The 21,675-nt window shown below is 28.3% G+C and overlaps 4 protein-coding genes across 6 annotated transcripts; 1 reads left to right on the top strand and 3 right to left on the bottom strand.

Annotated features, from left to right (window-relative positions):
- Positions 1 to 381: 381 nt before the first annotated feature.
- Positions 382 to 2,491, bottom strand: LOC139088180 (UPF0587 protein GA18326). Of its 2 annotated transcripts, none has more exons than XM_070637262.1 (4): positions 2,436 to 2,491; positions 958 to 1,143; positions 681 to 906; positions 382 to 612 (listed from the first exon to the last, which is right to left on the bottom strand). In XM_070637262.1, exons 1-4 carry the CDS (start codon positions 2,454 to 2,456, stop codon positions 488 to 490), a joined length of 558 nt encoding a protein of 185 aa, XP_070493363.1. In that variant the 5' UTR covers positions 2,457 to 2,491; the 3' UTR covers positions 382 to 487. The 2 variants fall into 2 exon arrangements, with proteins under 2 accessions (XP_070493363.1, XP_070493364.1); XM_070637263.1 differs by lacking the exon at positions 2,436 to 2,491 and adding an exon at positions 1,272 to 1,307.
- Positions 2,492 to 2,745: 254 nt separating this feature from the next.
- LOC139088179 (putative glutathione-specific gamma-glutamylcyclotransferase 2) lies at positions 2,746 to 5,054 on the top strand. The gene is made up of 4 exons (XM_070637261.1): positions 2,746 to 2,767; positions 2,832 to 2,894; positions 2,970 to 3,084; positions 4,610 to 5,054. The coding sequence occupies exons 2-4, from the start codon at positions 2,835 to 2,837 to the stop codon at positions 5,020 to 5,022; spliced, it is 588 nt and encodes a 195-aa protein (XP_070493362.1). The 5' UTR covers positions 2,746 to 2,767; positions 2,832 to 2,834; the 3' UTR covers positions 5,023 to 5,054.
- A 73-nt stretch (positions 5,055 to 5,127) lies between these two features.
- On the bottom strand, positions 5,128 to 7,227 carry Ubc6 (ubiquitin conjugating enzyme 6). Its single transcript, XM_070637264.1, has 3 exons — positions 6,876 to 7,227; positions 5,930 to 6,215; positions 5,128 to 5,868 (listed from the first exon to the last, which is right to left on the bottom strand). Exons 1-3 carry the CDS (start codon positions 6,917 to 6,919, stop codon positions 5,743 to 5,745), a joined length of 456 nt encoding a protein of 151 aa, XP_070493365.1. The 5' UTR covers positions 6,920 to 7,227; the 3' UTR covers positions 5,128 to 5,742.
- A 1,131-nt stretch (positions 7,228 to 8,358) lies between these two features.
- Positions 8,359 to 21,229, bottom strand: cic (Putative transcription factor capicua). 2 transcript variants are annotated; one of them, XM_070637028.1, is made up of 18 exons: positions 20,946 to 21,229; positions 18,900 to 19,478; positions 17,983 to 18,434; positions 17,612 to 17,921; positions 16,723 to 17,549; positions 16,326 to 16,660; positions 14,714 to 15,487; positions 13,830 to 14,635; positions 13,611 to 13,761; positions 13,268 to 13,537; positions 12,513 to 12,595; positions 12,089 to 12,440; positions 11,830 to 12,043; positions 11,581 to 11,741; positions 11,390 to 11,512; positions 11,139 to 11,332; positions 10,951 to 11,080; positions 8,359 to 10,897 (listed from the first exon to the last, which is right to left on the bottom strand). In XM_070637028.1, exons 2-18 carry the CDS (start codon positions 19,092 to 19,094, stop codon positions 10,860 to 10,862), a joined length of 5,415 nt encoding a protein of 1,804 aa, XP_070493129.1. In that variant the 5' UTR covers positions 19,095 to 19,478; positions 20,946 to 21,229; the 3' UTR covers positions 8,359 to 10,859. The 2 variants fall into 2 exon arrangements, with proteins under 2 accessions (XP_070493129.1, XP_070493130.1); XM_070637029.1 differs by having other exon boundaries at positions 11,830 to 12,031; positions 20,946 to 21,228.
- Between the last annotated feature and the right edge of the window lie 446 nt (positions 21,230 to 21,675).

Genomic DNA, 21,675 nt, shown 5'->3' with positions numbered 1-21,675 from the left:
CAAGACATCATAGAGAACTCCAAATTATTTTAATACCCAACACACTAATATTTTAATTAACAAATTTTGATTTTGGTCAAAACAACACGTTTTTTCAGTGTTTTACAATGTTATTCAATGTTTTATAAATTCGATAAATGATGAATTCTTAAATTGATGCATTGGATCCTACTGTATTTTGTTTTGTTAGTCCTGAAGAGAACTGGATCTTTTTTCGTGGGTCAGGGAGCAGACGTATTAATCAATTACTGATCGCTGCGACAAAAATGGGAGTAATGGAAGTAACTTGATAAGAACGAGTTCTTTTGTAATTCTTCTTCTAAAAGTCTGAAAGAGTAAAATTGGTGCGAACTGAAAAATTAGTCATAACATGGATATATATATATATACAAGTTTTATGAAACGCTTTATTTAAAAGTATATTTTTAATTGTTTTTAGGTATAATTAATCGATTAATCCTGTTTAATCGTATGGTTCATACTTCAGTTACTTTTTTCCTTTGATTTTAACGAAATTTGACTTGAACTCTGAAATTGCAACACTATTTCCGTTTTTTTCATCAAAATCACACCAGTCTCCATTTTCAATTTCAACATTTACAAAGGTATTTCCTAGTTAAATGGAATTTAATAAATATAATTTATTTAATATTCTAATACAATGTTAACTGAATGCATACCGTTATTGGATGATTTGACAACAAATCCCTCGCGAGGATCAAAATCTATGGGCTCAATTCCTCTGCAATCGAATGTTACAATAGGCTTAAATTTTCCAGTGTCATCTTCAAGATAAATATCATTTGAATCTTCAACAATATCTATTGTATTTTCACGGGAACACATTTTACATTTTATTAACATATTAAATCCCTTTGCATTGCGAGTATTTTGATGAGTTCTTTCCTAATTATTAAATAGTTATGTTTCACAATTTATATAGTTATGTTTTATTACCTCTTCACAAATGTCGTGCCAAACATCATCAGATTCTCCACAATTATTACATCTCAATTTAAGGAAATATGAATAGTTATAGCCAGTTTTTATTTCCTCTATATTTTCAAACATACACGAAATCTGAAGACTAATGAAAACCATTGCTAAATTTACGCAAATTCGTTTTTTAAAAACGTAATTGACCTGTTATAATATATTAATATATATTCGGTGTTAGAGAATAATCTTTATATTCATAAATTATTTCAAATTATCTAAAATTAGTGCTTCAAATGATGAAACAAACAAATAAAATAAAATGAAAATAGCACCTTTAACCAAAAAAATTACAAAAGTCCTCGTGTTATTGATTTAGGGGCTTAAGCGCATTTTTGTCCTAGCAATCAATAATTGGTTAATAAGTCAGTTTCCGATCTGCAAAATGAGATCCAGTAAAATTCAGTTCACTTCAAGACATAAAAACAAGATCCAGGTCACTTTCAGATCCATAAAACAAAATCCAGTAAGATACAGGACACTTAAAGACATAAAAAAAACAATATCCAGAACACTTCCAGACCAAAAAAACAAGATCCAGTAAGATTCAGGTCACTTCCAGATCTTTAAAATAAGATCCAGTAAGTTTATCGAAAAAATGTACAATAAAAATAAAATTTTCTTATAGCGGTTTCTTGAAATTCAAACTTTCTAACGGATTTGCAAATTTCAAAATATTGAGCAATGCAAAAATGTGAGTCCATATTAAAACAACGATTTTCAGAAATTCGAAACCTCATTTTTACGAAAACTTAATTTTACGAAATGCTCATTATTACGAATGACTCATTTTTACGAAAAATTTCTTTTCATACAAATTTAATATAAAATTTAAATTTTGAAAAACCGTTAAGAAAAAAACGCATTCTGACTGATAAAATTTTGTTTAAAAACAATCAAAAATAAATTTTTATTACATTTAATACATTTAACTATTGTGTAAATGTAATATTAAATAATTTTTGAACTTTTTTACAAAGAAATTTGTCAATAAAAATTTGTTAGTAAATCAACGGCTTTTCAAAATTTGAAATTGATACTAAATTTAGGTGTATGAAGAAAAAATTTTTCGTAAAAATGAGTACTTCGTAAAAATGAGGTTTCGAATTTCTGAAAATCGTTATTTTAATATGGGCTCCAAAAATGTCTTTCCTATGTCTAGTTTTCGAGATCTCACCCGAGATCGGCACATATTGAAATGTTGTCACCACGGTGACAGTATACTTAGGACCAATTGGCAGCCACTTGGCAAAAACAACCAATCAGATTTTTCCCGAACGATCAAAGTGTCTCATTAAGCTACCTTTTTGAAAATAAATTTCAAAAATGTGCTAAAAAAACCAGTACGTTCGCAAAACTTCCAAAAAAATATTACCACTAATCAGTTTGTGAAATTTCAGAATAATTTCTTAAATCAATTGTATTTTTTAAAAGCTTACAAAAAAATAGTCTTTTATCATGCATGTACTTAGGAAGTCATAAAGCGATTTGTTCTCTCAAAACTTACCTAGGTAATCAATTTAAAAACTCAAGATGATCAAATTTAAATGCATAATAGAATTGTAAATTCCGTTAATTAAATTTTTAATACGTATGTAAATATGATTAACAATAGTCATTTTTTATTTTTGAATAGCAAATAAATATTACATATTGTGTATAGTATTATTCTTCAAATATTTAGTGTACTTCATTTTATTAATCATTCACTAACGTTTGCAGCATAACATTGAATAACGAAAATTATTTGAAACTTTCATTTTCTTTTGCTGTAATTATTAGTCAATTTTTAAGATAAGAATGAAAATAATCAATTTCAAAATAATATTTAATAGAATATGTCGAAATCATTGAACACGGAATTAAAGGAAATTTATATATTTGGATATGGAAGTTTGGTAATAATTTTTTTCCTAATAAAATCTGCTTTATTGCTTATTGCTTTATTAATATTTATATTATACATGCTCTAGATGTGGAAAAATAATGATTTTGAATTTGAATTCAAAATACCAGGATTCATAAAAGGATTTAAAAGAAGATTTTATCAAAATTCTATTGATCATCGAGGAGTTTTGGAAAAGCCAGGTGTGGTTTTTAAGTTATATACAAATTATGATTTTATTAAAGCAGATTATCTTCGACTTGAGATTACTCACTCTAGTTTTTTGAAACTTGTTTTTAAAAATGGAGCTTAATAAGATACTTTGCTTGTTCGTGCGTTTGACTAGCATCTGAGTTCTCTTAATCTAGAAATCTTAGTTTGCTTTAGGTAGGGCAAATCCGCGGAAAGCACGAACTGAACAATTTGAGACGTTTTCAATTGAAGTTTTCATTAAAAACACAATGTTTACATCATCAAATCACAAAATTCAATTATTAGGTACTGTTAGGTACGATGAAATGATGCTTTGATAGCAAATTTAGTGAAATTAATTTTGTAAACATTCCAAATTTTTGTGAATTTGTTTTGCAAAAATCGGTTGTGCAGGATCGATTGACGCTATTTTTGTTTATTTTGTGTTTCCTGAAAAAATAATTGAATTTTTCGCAACCATTAGAATTATAAAAATGAATAATGTCAGAGGATTCTACTGAATCTTATTTTTAGATGAATGACTTAAATGCTACAGGATCTTATTCTTATTTCAAATTTGCTGATCAAATGCGGTCAAAAATTCGCTTAAGTCCCTCGATCAATAAAAATTTTGTAATTTTTAGCGCATTTTTGAAATTTTTTTCAAAAAGGTAGCTTAATAAGACACTTTGTTCGGTCGTTCGTTCGTTCGGTCGGCTGACGTTAAAAACTTTTTATCTAGATATCGTAGAGAGCTCGGAATGGTTTTAAAAGATCAGTACCATAAAGTTATTGCGGCGCCGGGCATTTAAAAGTTTCAAATCAACACATAAATACTATAATTAACAATTTTTCATTTTCATAACAACAAGAACACGTTTTTTCATTGTTTTACAGTGTATTTCAATGTTCTTCGAATTGTTAACAGTGTTTACTGAACAAAATTTAAATTTATCATAACCGTTATGTGGTTTGAATTATAAAAATCCGTTAAATTATATGGAAGTGACCTGGATCCTTCTGGATCTCGTTTTGAAATTCTGGAAGTGACTTGGATCCTACTGGATCTTGTTTTGTGGGTCTGGAAGTGATCTGGATCCTACTGGATCTTGTTTTTATGTGCCTGGGAGTTATATAGATCCTACTGGATCTACTTTTTGGGTCTGGAAGTGACCTGGATACTAAACTGACTTATTAATCAAATACTGATCGCTGGGACAAAAATGCGCTTAAGTCCCTCGATCAATAACACGAGGACTTTTGTAATTTTTTGTCTAATTTTGGCTTATAATAGTGATCCTCAAAATTTTGATTTTAATCACATATTGAAATGTTCATCGCGGCGATGAGGCAACAGTATAAGTAAATTTTATTGTTTTCGCCAGTGACTGCGAGTTGTATATGTTAAGTTTGTAATTATTGTAATAAATCGCTTGAAGCAATATCGAGATATTTTTATTAAACTGATGCGAATAATCCAAAGTCGAAAGAAAACTACTTTAGTAAATTTGGATGATTATTAGAATAATTATACAGGCCGTGTGGTAACATTAATCAAGGGTAATGATGAAGAAAGAGTTTATGGAATTGGATATAAAATATTGTCAGAAAAATCTGGTGAAGTATTGAGCCATTTAGACTTTCGTGAAAAAAATGGATACGAGAGATATGAAACATTATTCTACCCTATTGATAATGAAGAAAATGTTAAACGCGTTATTGTTTATGTTGCTGATTCTAGTAATTCATCTTGGAATCCTGATCATGATTTGAACAATATTGCAAAACAAGTTTTTCACGCTGTAGGACCATCAGGTGAAAACATTCAATATGTTTTAAATTTATGTCAAGCCATGAGAGAATATTTTCCAAATCATTTTCATCAAGATTTGCATTTATTTGAATTAGAACATATTTTGATACGAATGCAAAACATGAAACATAGTTAATAGCATGTAAAATAGTTTTTTTTTTTTTAATTTACTGAAAATAAACTCTTACATTCACTTACATGTTTAAAATTGTTTTTGTTTTTTTTTTTTTTTTTAATTTTAAAGAACTTTTTATTGTGTCCTCTAGAACATCAAATTATATCCTAATTATTAATTTTGTTTTTGACATGTTTTCTTACTTATCAGTTTTCTGATATATAAATTTATAAATATATATCAGCTTTTTAGCAAAGACAAGTTTGATGAGGGAAAAAAGGAATGATGAAATATTTCTATTGAAATATTACATCGTTTTGCAACATTTAATTCTCCATATATTGAATTGGGTACCACTTTTAACTGATAGAATAATGACATTTAGGTTTTGTATTACTTACTTGATGTAAATTTTATTATTTTCATATTTCTGCTAATTGAGTTTAAGATCTTTTTCTTCTCAAATAAACAATTAAGTGTGATCTTCATTTGATAAAAGAAAGAATGACACAATTTAATAGCGGATTTATGATGGGTGAAACAGAAAATTCGTTTTGAGGCTTGAGTTAAAATCATACAAATTATTATATTTAAAAGTGGCAACATAAAATAAATTAAATATTTTTTTTTTCATCTCATCTTATTATTTTCTTATTCTTTCTTGCATTATGTATAAGAGAAACATCAAAGATCTTTTGGAAAAAACTTTTGATTTCAAATCATTATTAAGGATTCATCAAACTAATCAATGAAACTTTGTTCCACACATGCTTTAACCCGTTTCTCATATTCTCGACGATTTTCTTTATATAATTGAGCAGCCATTGCGTTTGCTGGACTGTTTGGATTCGGATCGCTTAAAAGTGACTACAAAAAAAGGAATAGAATATGGTTTTTATTTTTTTTTAATATGCAAAAAAGATTTTACCTGAATAGAAGTTAATATGGCAGATACGTCATAAGTTGGACTCCATCGATTCTGTAATATATCCAAGCATATTCCACCATCTGCATAAACATTTGGATGAAACATTTTTGAAACAAATCGCACTGTTGGAGGTTTATTAGGATATTCTTCCGTAAACTCTATCGTCAATTTAAAAGTTCCATCCTCAAATGGTGTATCGTGCGGCCCAAAAATCACAGCATTCCATATCATAATATTATTATCAGTCGGAGCTCCGGAAACTCCAGTTGGAGGATCTTCTTGAAGTCTGTAATAACAAAATTTATGTCTAATTAATCTCTTAAAAAAAGGTTATTTATATTTAGTGAAAAAGATTAAAAATGCATTCGTAAAAATCATCAGTATAAGTTTTTTTCTTCTTTAATCTTCTTTCTTTTGTGATATATGTAGTTCAGACTGTTGACCTTGTAAACTGTTTTCGAGCGAAAATTAGGTAGAATTTTCTTTTAGTCTTTTTTCATATATGTGTATATTTGATAGTATTAGAAAATCAGATAGTATTATAACTATTCATAATTATAAAATATTTTGAAATGTCAATCAATTTTATGGACAAATTTCATTATAAATTTTAAGGAAAAAGAAAATTCTTATCTTACTGGGACGTAATTTAGCTACGAAAAGTAAAAATAAAATAAAGAAAAAAAAATATTAAAGACATCCATCCATAGGAACGATTCATACCCAGCTATATTTTTTCCTTTTATTTACATGACTCACATTTCTAGAAATTTATTTCACGAAATTAAAGCAATCAAGGGTGATTTTCTGTTAACTTTATCCCTTGAATTTTAAAATCCTTTTTTTTTTGTATATAGATAAGCTGTTTTGTTGTAATATTGTCCATAATTTCCAAACGTTTAAATATTTAATTAGAGAAAAGAGCAGTTTTGCTCATATAATTTACCTTTTGAAATCTCGCATTAATCTTCGTCTTGCAGGTGTTGACATTTTCTTTTCGATAAAGAACTTTTTGCACAATAATTAATAAACTTATTTTATATGTTTTTCCCACTTTTTTTTTAAAATAAAAATCTGAATAATGAAAGCAAAATTTCTTTCTGCAAAAATTTAAAACGTAGAGATATATTTTCCAAATATCTCTCACTACTTTATGTATAATCTTATTTGTTCTAACACCTAGTTTGCTTGCATTTGTTAATAAGTTATAATATCTTCACAATTCCAAGCATAAACTTTAGATTACTTTATTTTTCTGAAATAAAAAACTTTTACGAAAAAAAATTGAAGATGTCCGAAAAACTTGTGTCTAGAAAATAAGTTTTAAATATTTGCTCGCACAAAACAGTTTTAAATTTTTTTAAGCCGGTAAAAACGATTGAAATAAGTTTATTTGTTTGATTTTTTTGAACAGAATTTATCCCCCCCCAAAAAAAAAATACAAATGTCTTCATCCTTATCGATTCCCTTCAGCGCATATTTGTCTTAGCGATAAGTAATTTTTTCACAAGCAAATGCGAATTGAACTAAAAAACACGATATAGTAATGTCCAAGTAACTTCCTCGATTCTAAAATCAAGATCAAGCCAGATTTAAGTCACCATACAACAAATTTATGAATTTCATCATTTACGGATTTTAATTTAAACTTTTTAACGATTACGACGAATTCAAATTTTGGCAGGAAACACTGCGAAAATATAGTAGAACATTGTAAAACACTTAAAAAACCTATTGTTTTGTTCATCGATATAAAAAATTGTTAATTTTATTATTTATGCGTTGATTTGAATCTTTTAAATGCCCGGCGACACAATAACTCAATAAGACTGAGCTATTAAAACAAATTAGAGTTCTGTATAATGTCTAATTCAAAAGTTTTTAGTGTCAGCCGAACGAGCAGTATTATTAAGTTACTTGTTAGCGCATTTTTGAATTTTTTTTTAAAAATGAAATTCTTAAATTATTAGTTTGGTGATTTAGAACTTACTGGACCTCGTTTTATAGGTCTGGAAAGGACCTGGATCTTACTGGATCTTGTTTTGTGGGTCTGGAAGTGATCTGGATCAAACATGATCTCGTTTTGTGGGTCTGGAAGTGATCTGGAACCTGCTAAATCATATTTTGTATGCCGGAATTTGACTTAATAATCAATTACTGATTGCTGAGAAAAAAATTGCACTGGAGTGACTCGATACGAATGAATAATTATGTAATTTTTTGAAATGCGATAAAAAACAAGGAGCAAGCTCAATTATATTGATTAAATATACTCATTAGCACGCTCATAGTCTGTTTGTGATATTTGGTCTTATTAATTTTTTGAAGTTTTAAGTCAGATTGGTATGAAAAACTAATGACAAAATAACATGCTCTTATTGTTAAATTAATTATATCATCTGAAAGATAAAAGAAATGAAAGAAAACCATATTTTTTATTCAGTTTATTGTAGTTTTGTAATTTTCTTCTACTAACATATTTATGTCATATTGATAAATCTTTTCAATCGTATTTTAATTTCTGGATCAATTTATTCCTCATTTGTCTTATGTTTCTTCTACTATATAATAATTTCATTACTTTTCTTATTAATTGCGAATGTATTGTTCGTTTTAACAAATCTAAAGATAATATAATGATTATTATTTATTAATTAATTTTTTTTTCTAATATGTAAAACATGTTTAAAATTAAGAAAATTAAACATTATTCCATTAATTAAGATTCTTTCATCCATCATTATTCATCTACGTCACAATTTTCTTTTTATATTTTATATAAATTGTTTATTTCGTACCACTCATTTCATATGAATACTTTAATATTATTTATAAAAAAAAGATTTCCTGCTTAATGCTAAATTAGACAATATGACAGAAAAAAATAAACAGTAAAAAATGAAGGTACACGTTTTAATATGATTTAGGAAAATAAAATTGTTATTGGCACCATATTTTGTATATTGTGAGGGATAAAATCATATTTTATTAAACAAATAGGTTTTTAATGAAATCAATCGGTATTTTTTTAAAGTTTGACTTAATAAAGCTATGTAAATAACTAAATAGCTAAAATGTATTTAAAAGTCAGTGAGAAAAAGAAAAGATTTGATTCCTATCCCAATTAATTTAAGAGATTTCATTAAATAAACCAAAACTTTATAATGTGGACATAACAAAAACTAAATTTATCACAATTAAAGTTGCGTCTTACGTAAATTTATGATTAAGAACATTGTCCAATTGATAAAAATCCTTAAATTATAAAAAGAAATCAATTCCATATAATCAATACTATCCATATTTTTTTCATAGGTTTTAATGGAACATTAACGAAGCCTTGGCCTCAGAAATTTTGCTAAAGGAATTCCTTTTCACACAGACTGTTCCAAATTTTTAAAGAGGGTCATTTGCATATTATGTAAAGCTTTTGGTAGTAAGTGGGGGATCAAACACATTAATGAAAGCTTCTAATTTTAAACCGTAGTAATTAAATAGATTTAATTGTTCAATGTGAATGAGATATATAATTTCAAATTAAGTTGTAGGAAATGCAGCAGTTCCTTATGATAATTAAAATTAAAAAATAAAACAATAATATTTTAGCAATATGTAACATATGGACGATTTTGATTACATGGATTGTTATAAAAAGCCAAATTAAAAAATGGAAGAATTTGATTGATATTAAAAAATAATTTTAAAATCAGGAGAATATCCATGATTATTCATTCTCTTTGGATGTGTGTGAAATAAAATGCACTAAAGGTGCTGTATTTTTTTTAAAAAAAGAATGAAGTTAGCATTTTTATAATAGTTTTTTTTAATAAAATTATTGTAAAAATTAAATTAATATATTATCTGCTTTTTTACTTTTCAAAAATGAATTATTTTAATAATTTGAGAAATAAAGATTTTTTTTTCCTTGATTGAAAAGCCTTAACATTAACACAAAATGATCTTCATCACGATTAATGTCCAGAAATTGCCTAAAAATCTTTTTATGCCAAAAGAACGTTTCTTTAAATAAATTATTTTTTCTTAAAATTATCCTAAAATCCTTTCATTCACATTCTTTCAAATCACATAGAATTTATATATATATATGTATATATATATATTTATTTTTTCAGATTGATTTTTTATTTTTTTAATTTTGTTTTGCATTTTTTTTATGTTAAGGCTTTTTTGATCTGTTTTGTCCGAAAATATATTTTTATAAAAAATATCAATTATTATTGGATTCGATATTCAGTTATACATAGTTTTAAGGTTTTTTCTCTGCTAAAGGGAAATATTTTTTCACTAATAATAAAAATATGGAGTGGATAGAAAGCTGAAATACGCCTTTTTATACTAATTATCAAATGGTTTTCTTTTTTTTGATACTTTTCTTTTAATTAAATTTCTTACCTAAAACTTTTTTAAACAAAAGGTTTAAAATTCTAATTTATTAGAAGTCGCATTTATATAAATTTCTTTTTTGAAAATTGATAATTTTCAATAAAAATAATTAATAACTATGTTTAATTATAATCTGACACAAGTACATATCCTTTATATCCATGTTTTCAATCATTATCTATCATATATAGAACTGATTGTTTATGATAAAACTCAAGCTTCTCAGATTTGATTGAATCACTTTTAAAAATAACTAGATAACATTAATACCGAATACGTTTCCTATTCATGAAAGATCAACATTTTAGCTTTCATACTCAAACCGATTTTTCCTTACATCTTTGAATTTTGTTTACATTCTTAAAAGGATGGAAACTGTATGTTATTATTATATTCCTAATAATTAAATATAATTTCACTATGCAACTATTTGGATAGGAAAATTATTACCATTGAAAACATGTATTTGTCATTTTTAATATGGATGTCGTAAAGAATGTTTTAAAAATTTCCCTAAAATAGTGTATCACTGAGCAGCAGTTACTGTTGAAGTTTGATCGGATACTAGAATGCAAAAAATTATAAAATTTATTTAAAGCAAAATTAATATAACTAACCTTGTAAATTTTCATTGGGGGTATAAGGTTGTTGTTGAGTCATTCCAGGTTGAGCCATATATTTTTGACGAACTTCTCGAATTTTAAGCTGAAGACTTTGCTTGTTTGGAAAAATGTTGCTATGTTCAAGCTAAAAAAAAGTTAAAATAAGTATCGCAGATGCTTTGATAAAGTAGTATACTTATTACTTGAAAACTATTTGTGGCTTGAGATGATGGAAACATTCCATGCTGTTGAAATAGCTCCATTACAAGTCGTCTCCGTTCTTCTAAAACTTTCCTATGCCCTTTTTCATTAGCATCTGACCTTTGAGATGGAGTCTTTGGGGTTCTCGGAGAACGATCTGAATTATCTTCTGCAGCCAACACAGCGTTTACACAATCTACATAATAAAATGATAAATATACAATCTATTGAGAATAAAAAAAATATAACTTACATCTCAACTGATCAATATTAAAATCTGGTCCAAAAAATCTATTGCCCATTAAGAATGATGCAGCTGAAGGTGTTGCTGAAGAAATGGCACTTCCGAGATCTGACTGTTCTTCATCTGTTTGAACTTTTATATTGAGAAACATTGAAATTACACAAAAATAATTATTAAATTTAGGTATTAACATTTCTTACTTGTGCTTTTATTTAAAATTGTTTGCTGCTTTTTGCGATAGCTCTGTGTAAATACTCGTGGTGATGATGGCACTGATATTGCACTTGGAGATTGACAATCTTCTGGTTTGAATTGTGGTAAAATTTTAAATTTGTTTTCAAAATCAACTTGACGAAGAACACTGCAGTAAGAAAATAAAAATTAAAAGTTATTGGATTAAATATATATATATATATATATATATAAAATAAAGTATAAAAGACACTCACTTGTCCATATCATCAGTTTTAATTTTCTTATACGATGATTTAATTTTAAATGATGGTGATGTTTGTAGTTGATCTTCATAAGGTGGTGCAGATGTTGGCGTTGGAAGAGCCGATGGTACCGCATTCATTGAGCTCGCGCTAGTCGTAGTTATTGATGCGATGTAGGTCAAGTCAGACATAGATGAATTTGAAGAACTGATTGCTGAAATAAATACTATAAATGTTATAACAATCAATATTTTTGAAACTTTGTCCTTACATTGATTTTGCCGTCTTTGCAAAGGGGCCTTTCCTAGCTGTGCAGGAGTTGGTGCTAAAATAAATTTTTTATTTTCTAACGATTCATAACTCTCGATTCCTTCATTATTTTCTCCCATATCTATATCATTTTGGGCTTCGTTAGATTTAGGTGTTGCTGGTAAATTCGTTCTAGGTGATTCTGGTTCTTCTTTTATTTTTATTCCACTTTGATGATTAAAAGATGTTTCAAACGATTGTTGAACATAAACGGTTGGTATCTTTGAGTTTTGAATAGCATACGAAGGGTGTTGCATTGTTTGTTGTTTTGCTTGAACTTCGGTTGATACTTTTGGAAACATAATAAAATCATCCTAAAAGTTAAAAGAAAAAGCGTGTAATAAAATTAGATTTAAAGGTTGATATTTCAAATAATTTTATTTTACCTGTTGATTAGGATTTATTGACAGCATAATTGCTTGTTGATTTCCCATTCTTCCGGATGATATGGACGATGCTGTTGTTGATGCTGATGATTGTGAATTTAAATTTAATACAATTGATTGAATGGGATTCTTAACATCACTCAAACATTTAATGCTGCTGCCATTACCACTTGAATGTGGCTGACAAAGCTGTTGTGTATTAGTTACCACATGACCATTTTGATTTAACAATAATTCATTCAAAGATCCAGTTAATACAATGATACCACCACCACCACTATTATTAGTAGAAGCATTTGAAGTTGCTTCTAACGTAATATGATTTTTGTTAGTAATATATTTATTAATATTGTTATTATGATTAATGTAGGAATTAATGTTATTATTGCTCGACATAAAACCCACGATTTCTTGATTTTGTTGCGTTGTTGGGTTTTCAATCACAATAGTTTCATAAATAATTGCAGTTGTACCATTTTCCTCCAATTTAATGGCATCATAATAACTCGCACCATCGTGATGCGTTTCAGTGATTATGATACCATTTCCACTAGATTGAACATTACCGCTATTATCACATACACTGATAACATTTATATTATTGTTATTGATAATTTTATTAGATGATGATTGTATGTTAGTAGAAGAATTATTAGTAGATGGTGACATAGAGGGACAGCAAGAAGTTGAAACATGATTTGATGATGCAACAACATTCACATTAACATTTAAATCGGTTACATCCATATTTTTACCTTCGTGTTGCTTCAATGTTGAAACGTTAAAGTTGCTACTTGCTACCGAATTATGATCACTGGTGTTTCTACCGATAGCACTGTCATCTTTTGCTACTGTTTTTGCTAATTTCACTGATGGAAAATTGAAAATTGTATTGTTATTGTTAGTACTGTTGTTTGTACTGTTTGCCGATAGACATTTTGCATCCATTTCTGCCTTAATTGTCGGTGTCGTCTGAATATATCCACATGTTTTTGGACTTTGAGGCATTGTTTTAAAAGCCCCTCCTATAAATATTTATAAAACAAAAATAAATTTAGTGATTGTAATGGTTTAAAAAAAAAATTCCAATATATTTACCTGTTGGATGAAAAGGTAACACTCCAATCGGATTTTTAGGGCTATTGTAGGGAAATATGGACATGGGTGAGTATAAACCACTATTCTCACCTTGATGTAATGGGTTAATTGGTTTTGGCTTTCTTGTCATATTGTCTTTTTGATATGTCGCCTATAAACAAAAAAAAGGAATATTATCTTAAACATATATTTTTTTTGATATTGTACACGGCTATATACCTTTTCATCTGCATTTGATTCAACGTCAGAATCTGTCAGAACTTTTTCGCCGCACTTTAGGTCTATTTCCATTCCCTCCTGTTGTGGCGGATGATGATTTATTTCTGATGAAAATTCTTCACTAACTTGTTTATTTCCGTTTTTATCGTTTCCTGTTTCATTATTTTCATAATTGTTGATTGTGAGTGGAATTACAGAATCAGATATTTGATGAGAATTATTTAAGTGTTCAGCTGGAGTTTTTGGGCTCTTTTCGTCGGAATCTACACCATCAAGAGAGTCTATTCGACCTCGAGAGTCTTTTGTAGAACTAGAGGATTTCCGCCTATCTTTAGAACACCACTTCCATTCAGGATGAGCTTTAAAATGTGCCTCTTTTACTTCACTAGCAAGCTCATGATACTTTGTTTTCTCATCAGATTTAAGTGCATACCACCATTCACCTAAAATTTTACTGACAGTACGATTGTCTTGATTTGGGTGCTGCTGATGAACCATAGCTCGATGACGCTTTGAAAATATCATAAAAGCATTCATAGGTCTCCTTATGCGCGGATCTTTTTTGCAACTAGGACTTGAAGGTTCCTTACCAGCTTGCAAAGCGCTTAAAGATTGAGATCTTCCTTTTTTGGCGCTTATCCCATTATTCGAAGAAATTGTGTCAATATCTTGCAACTTATCTGAATGACCAAATTGTCCAGAGTTTATGTCATCTGCACCACCACTTTGAAATATTACTGACCGTTGTTTATGTTCTTCAGTTCCATTACCGGATGAATTTTGAGAATTTTTTGGCGGCACGGGTTCTATAAAAGATTTTAATATATTTAAATCAATCTAAATAATTTCAAACGCGATTTTTTCATTCAACCGAAATTACTTACCTTCAAAGACATCGTCATCATCTCCACTAATATCACCTTCATCATTATTGCTGTTTACAATAGCAGCTGGTCCGCATGATGGATCGTTTCCATGTTGTACATTATGATGACTGTCTGTTGGATTATGCGGTGGTGCATTAATAACGGGCAACAGACTGTGCCATTGATAAACAGAACCCGTGTTAATTCCGTTTTTTGTCACTGTTTTTGAGTCTAATTGATTTAAATTAGATGCTTGGGTGTTTCCACTTGTACCAGAATTCAGAACATTTATAGAAACCGCCGTAGAAGTTGTTGATGGTGGAAGTAACGGTACTAAATGTGTTGGATCGACAATGACAGGATGGAATGGTTGAAACTGATTAGCAGAAGCTGGAGAAATTCGAATCACACTAGTTGCATGTCCCATTGAACTCTGTTGAGCTGTTGATTGTTGTTGTGTATTAGTTACAGGAATCTGATTCTGTGTTTGCTGCGTTGAGTTTGATGAGCATTGCTGTATATTAGACATATGATGATGTTGCGATGGTCTAACCAATTCCGGACGAATAACTTGTGCATGTGGTATATTGTAGAGAACTGGACTGGATGTATTGTTTTTATATTTAGAACTTTCATTATGCGTTGTCATATCAGCTGCCGGAATAGGCATGAAAACATTTTGTCTATTCCCAACAGTCGTTACGGGAGATTGATTTGGAACAATTGGAGATGAACCGTGAGCTGTCGGTGATGAAAATGCAGGAGTTGCAGATCGTGAACTACTCAAAGACACTAAAATTATGATAAAAAAATAATCATGAGAATAATATTATTATAATTTTATTTAATATCGTAGAAAGTAAAATAAATTCAGATTATCAAATTTAATTACATAAGCATTTCCAATATAGTTCAGCACCAATATTGAAATCGATATAATTCATTATATTCAACTTTTTCTAATCTTTTGTTATTCTTATTTTTAGTTTTATGAAAATAGCGAGATATAACATAAGATTTTAATTTTTTTTTTTAATTTTTAATCACCACAATTTTAAATTTTAATGCGAGAAAACTTTTTAATCATAAATTTATGAAAGTTGAATCACACTTTTATTGTATGTATTTAGATTGTTTGATAAAATGTTACTAACGATATTATTCTTATTATTTTTCATATAAATAAACAAAAGCAAAGATGGAATTTAAAAACTAATGGACACATTCGTAATGGAGAGTAGTGTATACAGTAAGTGAGTAAATGAAAAAAGAGAATTAAAGTAGGTAGTAATTTAAATTCTCAATCAAGAAAAAAAGATATAAAAAATATATATGTTTCTTTAAATTGCAATAAACATATTGAAATAAAGTTTTAAAATATTTCCTTTTTTTTTAAATTAGATTTTTTTTTCTTCTTTAGTTTTGCAAAACACAAGTTTAATAAAGTTGTATATATTATATAGGTAGGTACCTAATATGATAAGGGAAAACAAAAGTTTTCTTATATGTTGATTTTTTTTATTATAATAAGTACAAAAAGTTTACCCAGAAATATTGTATCCAAATTTTAGAAACTTTTTGAATGAGAATAATGTCAATCTAATAAGAATTAATAATTAAGCACACATACCTAACATGTTTGCAACATCCGTTTCATCTTGATCAAATTTTCCTGTAACGCGGTAATTAGGTGAAGTTTCCGAGTCACGACTTGTATCTTCATCACCTTGAGTTTTACTACTTGAACGACTCGCCGAAAAATGATTTGGACCAGTAGATGAACGTAAAGCATTGCCTTTTTGACTTAAGTGTCGCGAACAAAATCCACGACGCTGGGATTCTTTAGTACATGTTTCGTTGGAGCATAATCTACGCCACTGCTTACCGTTAAATTTTTTTCTAATTCCGTTTGGGGTAGATACCACATCACCTTTTTTGAAACGGTGCGGTGTTGCCGCTTGAGATCTTTACGGGTAAATAAATGTTTACTTAACTTCAATCAATTGAAAATAAAATAGAAATGTTACCGTGGAGTTGCAGGTTGAGATCGAGGTGTTAAGCTTCCATGCTCAATAAGACTTGAAGTACTGCCTCTACTTTGCATGCTGCTTCTTTTACTACTTCCAGAATACTTTTCCTCATCATTCGGAAAAGTAATATCTTCGCGTCTTAATTCATCGTCACTTTCAAAGTCTTCATATTGTCTAGTTGATGAATGTCTACGATACGAATCATCGTTAAGAGGACTAACAGTAGCGATAGACATCATACCAGACTGAATTTCAGTACTTGATGCATTCACTGATTCTTGCATCTGTGATGATGACTGAAATGGCGATGTTGCAGTTGTTCTATAATATTCTTCATGAGATTGTGATTGATGATGTTGAGGTGGTACGATTTGCTGTAATTGCATCGAGTTTTGTGTATCGTACCTTTGTACATAAGCTCTGGTAGTTGCATTATGGCTTGTCTTTAATATGCCAATAGGTTCTTGGCGATTACTGCTATAAATAATATTTGGTGCTATAGGAGAAGGAGTTTCAATTGCCTGTTCCATTGGTTTATTTATTAATATGACACGATGAGCCTGAGGTTCGCCTTTTACAATACTACCCATTTGTGTAACTTTTACCATGGATGATTCTGACTGTTCTGACAGTTCTTCATTCCAAGGCGGTACGACAAGTCGTAACTCTGCTCTTTTAACAATTCTTTTGTCACCATTATTAGTTTGAATTGCAAACTGTTTAGTTGGTACATTTATAATATCCACAATTTGACCTTCAATAAAAACGTGTGTTGGGAGATCAGTTATCATAGAACGGACGCAAACACGTCGTCCAATATATATCTAAAAGTAGAGATAGAAAATATATCAATTAGAAATTAAATGTTTATATACTATCAATATACTTCATTTAAGCAAGGTGGAGCATCTCCAATAACATCAAATTTTCCACTGCCAAAAATATCCTGATATAATTGTTGTTGACCCTCTGGAAAATCTAATTCTACAAGTACGCTATTAGGTAAATTTGTTAAACGAGTCACTCCTTGAACATAATAGTCTTTTCTCTTTGCAAGCACTCTTTGATTGCACCATTCTTTGAGATCTACAAGTGTTTCCTGTGATTGATGTTGATCAATAGACGATGGTTGTTGGTATGAAGTCACAACATGGCTTGATGTGACAATTGCTTTCATGTGATTTGATGTTGTTGGACTGAAATAATTTGACATATATTTTAAATGTTAGAAAAAAATTAATAATTTGCTCATATTACCTATAGGTGGACAGCTGTCGTTTAATTATTTGTTGAATTTCTCCCGTATTCTTAGCAACTTGTGTTGTAACATTGTGCTGTGGATTGTTATATGATCCAAAAGTTTGCGGATTGACGTTAGGTTCATTTACCGTTTTATAAACAACAGATATTTTTTCAGGTGGTGATGGAGAGGATACAGGATTGCTATATGTTGTCGTTACTGTATTCGATGTTGTCGCGGATGAATGATCATCTTCCAATTCAGATAAATCAAATTTTCTCTTTTTGGGATGTAGACGAGGAGCCTGTACATTAAATGTTTGTTGTATCATTGTTTTAGAATTATTTACATTCTCATCATGTATTGTCACCAAATTATTATTTGCTGAAGTGTCATTTACATTATTAAAATTGGTAATAAATTTTTGATAGTTTGTAGCTCCAACGCTACTTATTACCGATGCTGGTATCTACAATAAAAAAATATTTATTCTAAATTATTAAAACAGATTTAATCCGAGAAATGTACAAATTACATCAAATTCGAATTAGACAACGGAAATGCATTTTCCTTGCATAGAAATGAAGGGAAAGATTTTTAGAGTTATCAAAAAATTAAGTACTGATACGTAAGCAAAATTTTGCATCAAAAGTTCAATAAAACATCAGATGACGAATTGAGCATTAATTATTTCTTTCATTTTTAAACCCTATCAGAAACGATCAGCACATAGGTTTCTCACCTTAGATAAATGACTTGATAATTTTCCTTGAACTCTTCGTCATATTTTACTTCATCGTTTAATCATACAAGTCAATAAAATCGCAAAAAATAAAAGAAAACTTGGTGGACAGTAGCAATTACAAAATCTGATAGTGTATTCTCTTATTGATTCTGAATTTGTTTGTTTTTATATTGTTTATGTAAAACTTACCTCTTCATCTAAGTTTCCATGCTGTTCTTGCTTTTTATCACATGTAAGTGTTGTCTTTTTATTATTATCTTTACTGTTTATGTTTAAGCTTGCACTAGTCTCTGTAGCATGTGCTTCCAATATACTTAATAATGGTTGTTGATTTGTTGTTACAGGTACAGATTCTAAATTTGCTGACTGTGCTGTTACATGCATTATTTTTTATTTATGTTTCATATATATGTATATACACACAACCACATAACAATCCATTGAATAGAACTTATGCATCATTTAGCTTTACAGCTTGCATACACACATATTCATTAATCATGTGGTGCTTCTTAAATGTTTTTACTTTAACACTCTTTCTTTGATTTGATTTTATCTTTTATATTGCGTGTTCTTTACTTATATTATTTTATACACTTGCATTCACTTCACTTTGTTTCTTAAATTTTAGTAAGAACTTTAACACATGTATGTAACTATGTATGGAATCGTTCATTCAATACAAATCATCAATGACACTATGAAAATTTTGCCTCCAACACATTTTGATTTATTTATTTCATTTTATATGTCACCAATAAATTAGGCCTGTTTAAAAGCATAATAAGTTATTAAAATAATATTAGTTTTATTTTTTTTTTAATTTTATTATATATTATATTCTTTTTAATATAGCTCACGTGTTATTATTGAAATTTCTTTATAGTACAAATTTTGTAGTCATAGGTATATGACAAAGAGAAAGAGAGTGGAAAAAGAATGAAAACAATATGAACAAAGTTAGAATAGGAAGATGAGAATGTGTTTATAAATTATTATTAAGCAGACAAGTTCTGGCATGTTTAGGTAAATCGTACTAAATTAGAAGAAAAATTATTAAGATAAAAGAGTATTAAAGAAAGGGATGCATAGTATATTTTAGGAATTCTTTTCAATTGATACGGAAGATAAAGCCATCTGTATAATTGTTCTGACTTTTTTTTTGCATAATTTAATTATTTTTCTAGTTAATACTCCATTAATTTTTAATTTTCCTTGTTCAATTTTTAATTAAAAATTTGATATAATGGGCTATAATATAATTTTACTTAAGAATAAACAAGTTACTGGACACAGGGCATGAGAATTAATGAATGGAACAAAAAAAATGTACTTTAAATAATAAAATTGTATGCTATTGTTGTGCTTGTTTTAGATACTTTTTTTTCTTTGTAATTCAACAATTAAAATGCCTCATAACGAAAATGAACGAAACCCGTGTGTGGGTTGTGCATGTAAACTCTCGTTTTCTTTTTCTATACTATAACTCGCAAAAGTGTACAGACTATACATACATGAAGCTTGATAAATATGAACATATTATATACAAAAAATGTTTGAAAAAAAAAGTAATACAAAAAAAATTAATTCATAAAACAAAAAGTCGTGAATGAAAATATAATTTTCGTAAATTTTTTAATTGATGAAGCAGACACATGATGTTTTCCTACATTTTAAAATCGTGAAAAATATTCGTTATTTTTTATTTCTTCTTCTTTTATTTGTAAGATTCTTATTTTCTTCCTATGAATGCGTAAAAAGTATTTATTATAATACTCAAAAATTTAAAGTAAATATGTAGGCATTTTTTCGTTTATGAATTTTTGCATGTAGGTACTCATTAATTTTCTATTAATTTATTTTCTTACTGGCACTTGTTTAATTTTATAACCATCTCAAAATATACAAAATGAGCAACCTTCTAAATGCCTCCGTTATACATGAAATGAATATAAAAGAAATAATCTTAAGAAAAATAATATTAAATAAAAAAAGGAAACAAGTTTTTCAATCAATATATTTTTTTTTTCTCTTTCGTCTTTTGGGTTTTTATATGAATCACTATATGATGGTGTTAGTTTTGTGAGTCCTATCAATTCACATTTCTTCTCGTAATGTATAAATGTATATTATACATATTTTTTTTTTTTCATTTTAGCTTCTTTAATTTTACAACTTGATTTTTTCACAAAATTATTTTTAATCGTACATGTATTCATAGGAAATAGCACTTACATTTTTTATTTGTTGTACACTATTTTGAACAAACCTCAATTCCGTAAATTTGTTATTTTTTTTTTTTCATTGACTCGTTCGTACAAAATGTACATAGGAGGACGAAGAAAAAATGTTTATCCAATTTTTCGATTCAAATATATTTTCATTACACCTTCCATGTAATTTCATCACGAAATGAAAATATTTTCAGTTCTTTTTACTATTGATGCTTCATAAGCGACAATAAAATTTTAAAATCCAATGTTTTCTTTAAAAAAAGATACGCGAATGTCCAATTGCTTATAATTTTTTCTTCTACTCTATATAGACAGAAAAAATGAAGCGTACATAAATGACGGAAACGCTTGAAAACTTATGTGGGTGGATTATTGAAGAATTATTTTTATTAACAATAATTATAATTTTGGACGTTTAACGTATCATAAAATACCTAAATCCAACTCTTTTAAAAAACTATATCAATTTTTTTTTTATTTAAAATATGCCAATACAAAACTTTCAATTTTTCCCCAATTGTAAAAAAATGAAATAAATCCAATGTTAGTGAGTTGTTGAAGAAAATGAATAAAATTTAATTTCTTTGCCAAAAGTAAGAATTAATATTAACTTTTTTATTGCAATAAATTAAAAATTTAATTTTTTAATTTCAATTTTCTTGAATAACTACAATTTTTTTACCTTTTGATCGTTATTACTTTTATATTTTTTGAGTTGGTATGTTTCTCCT

Source organism: Chironomus tepperi, unplaced genomic scaffold (genome assembly GCF_022539635.2).
Source record: "Chironomus tepperi strain 1889 unplaced genomic scaffold, CSIRO-AGI_Ctep_v1 contig_161, whole genome shotgun sequence".
Lineage (NCBI taxonomy): Eukaryota > Metazoa > Arthropoda > Insecta > Diptera > Chironomidae > Chironomus > Chironomus tepperi.
This window is presented reverse-complemented; position numbering and strand designations above follow the sequence as displayed.

Coding starts and splice junctions, on each gene's coding strand:
- LOC139088180 (XM_070637262.1), bottom strand. CDS start 2,456: ATGATAAAAGACTATTTTTTT. Junction 907..957: donor GGCACGACATTTGTGAAGAG/GTAATAAAACAT, acceptor TTTAATAATTAG/GAAAGAACTCATCAAAATAC. Junction 613..680: donor TGTCAAATCATCCAATAACG/GTATGCATTCAG, acceptor CCATTTAACTAG/GAAATACCTTTGTAAATGTT.
- LOC139088179 (XM_070637261.1), top strand. CDS start 2,835: ATGTCGAAATCATTGAACACGGAATTAAAGGAAATTTATATATTTGGA. Junction 2,895..2,969: donor TATTTGGATATGGAAGTTTG/GTAATAATTTTT, acceptor TACATGCTCTAG/ATGTGGAAAAATAATGATTT. Junction 3,085..4,609: donor AGGAGTTTTGGAAAAGCCAG/GTGTGGTTTTTA, acceptor ATAATTATACAG/GCCGTGTGGTAACATTAATC.
- Ubc6 (XM_070637264.1), bottom strand. CDS start 6,919: ATGTCAACACCTGCAAGACGAAGATTAATGCGAGATTTCAAAAG. Junction 6,216..6,875: donor TTAATGCGAGATTTCAAAAG/GTAAATTATATG, acceptor TTGTTATTACAG/ACTTCAAGAAGATCCTCCAA. Junction 5,869..5,929: donor CCATATTAACTTCTATTCAG/GTAAAATCTTTT, acceptor CTTTTTTTGTAG/TCACTTTTAAGCGATCCGAA.
- cic (XM_070637028.1), bottom strand. CDS start 19,094: ATGCATGTAACAGCACAGTCAGCAAATTTAGAATCTGTACCTGTAACA. Junction 17,550..17,611: donor CTCCACCTTGCTTAAATGAA/GTATATTGATAG, acceptor CTCTACTTTTAG/ATATATATTGGACGACGTGT. Junction 12,044..12,088: donor GCAAAGACGGCAAAATCAAT/GTAAGGACAAAG, acceptor TAACATTTATAG/TATTTATTTCAGCAATCAGT.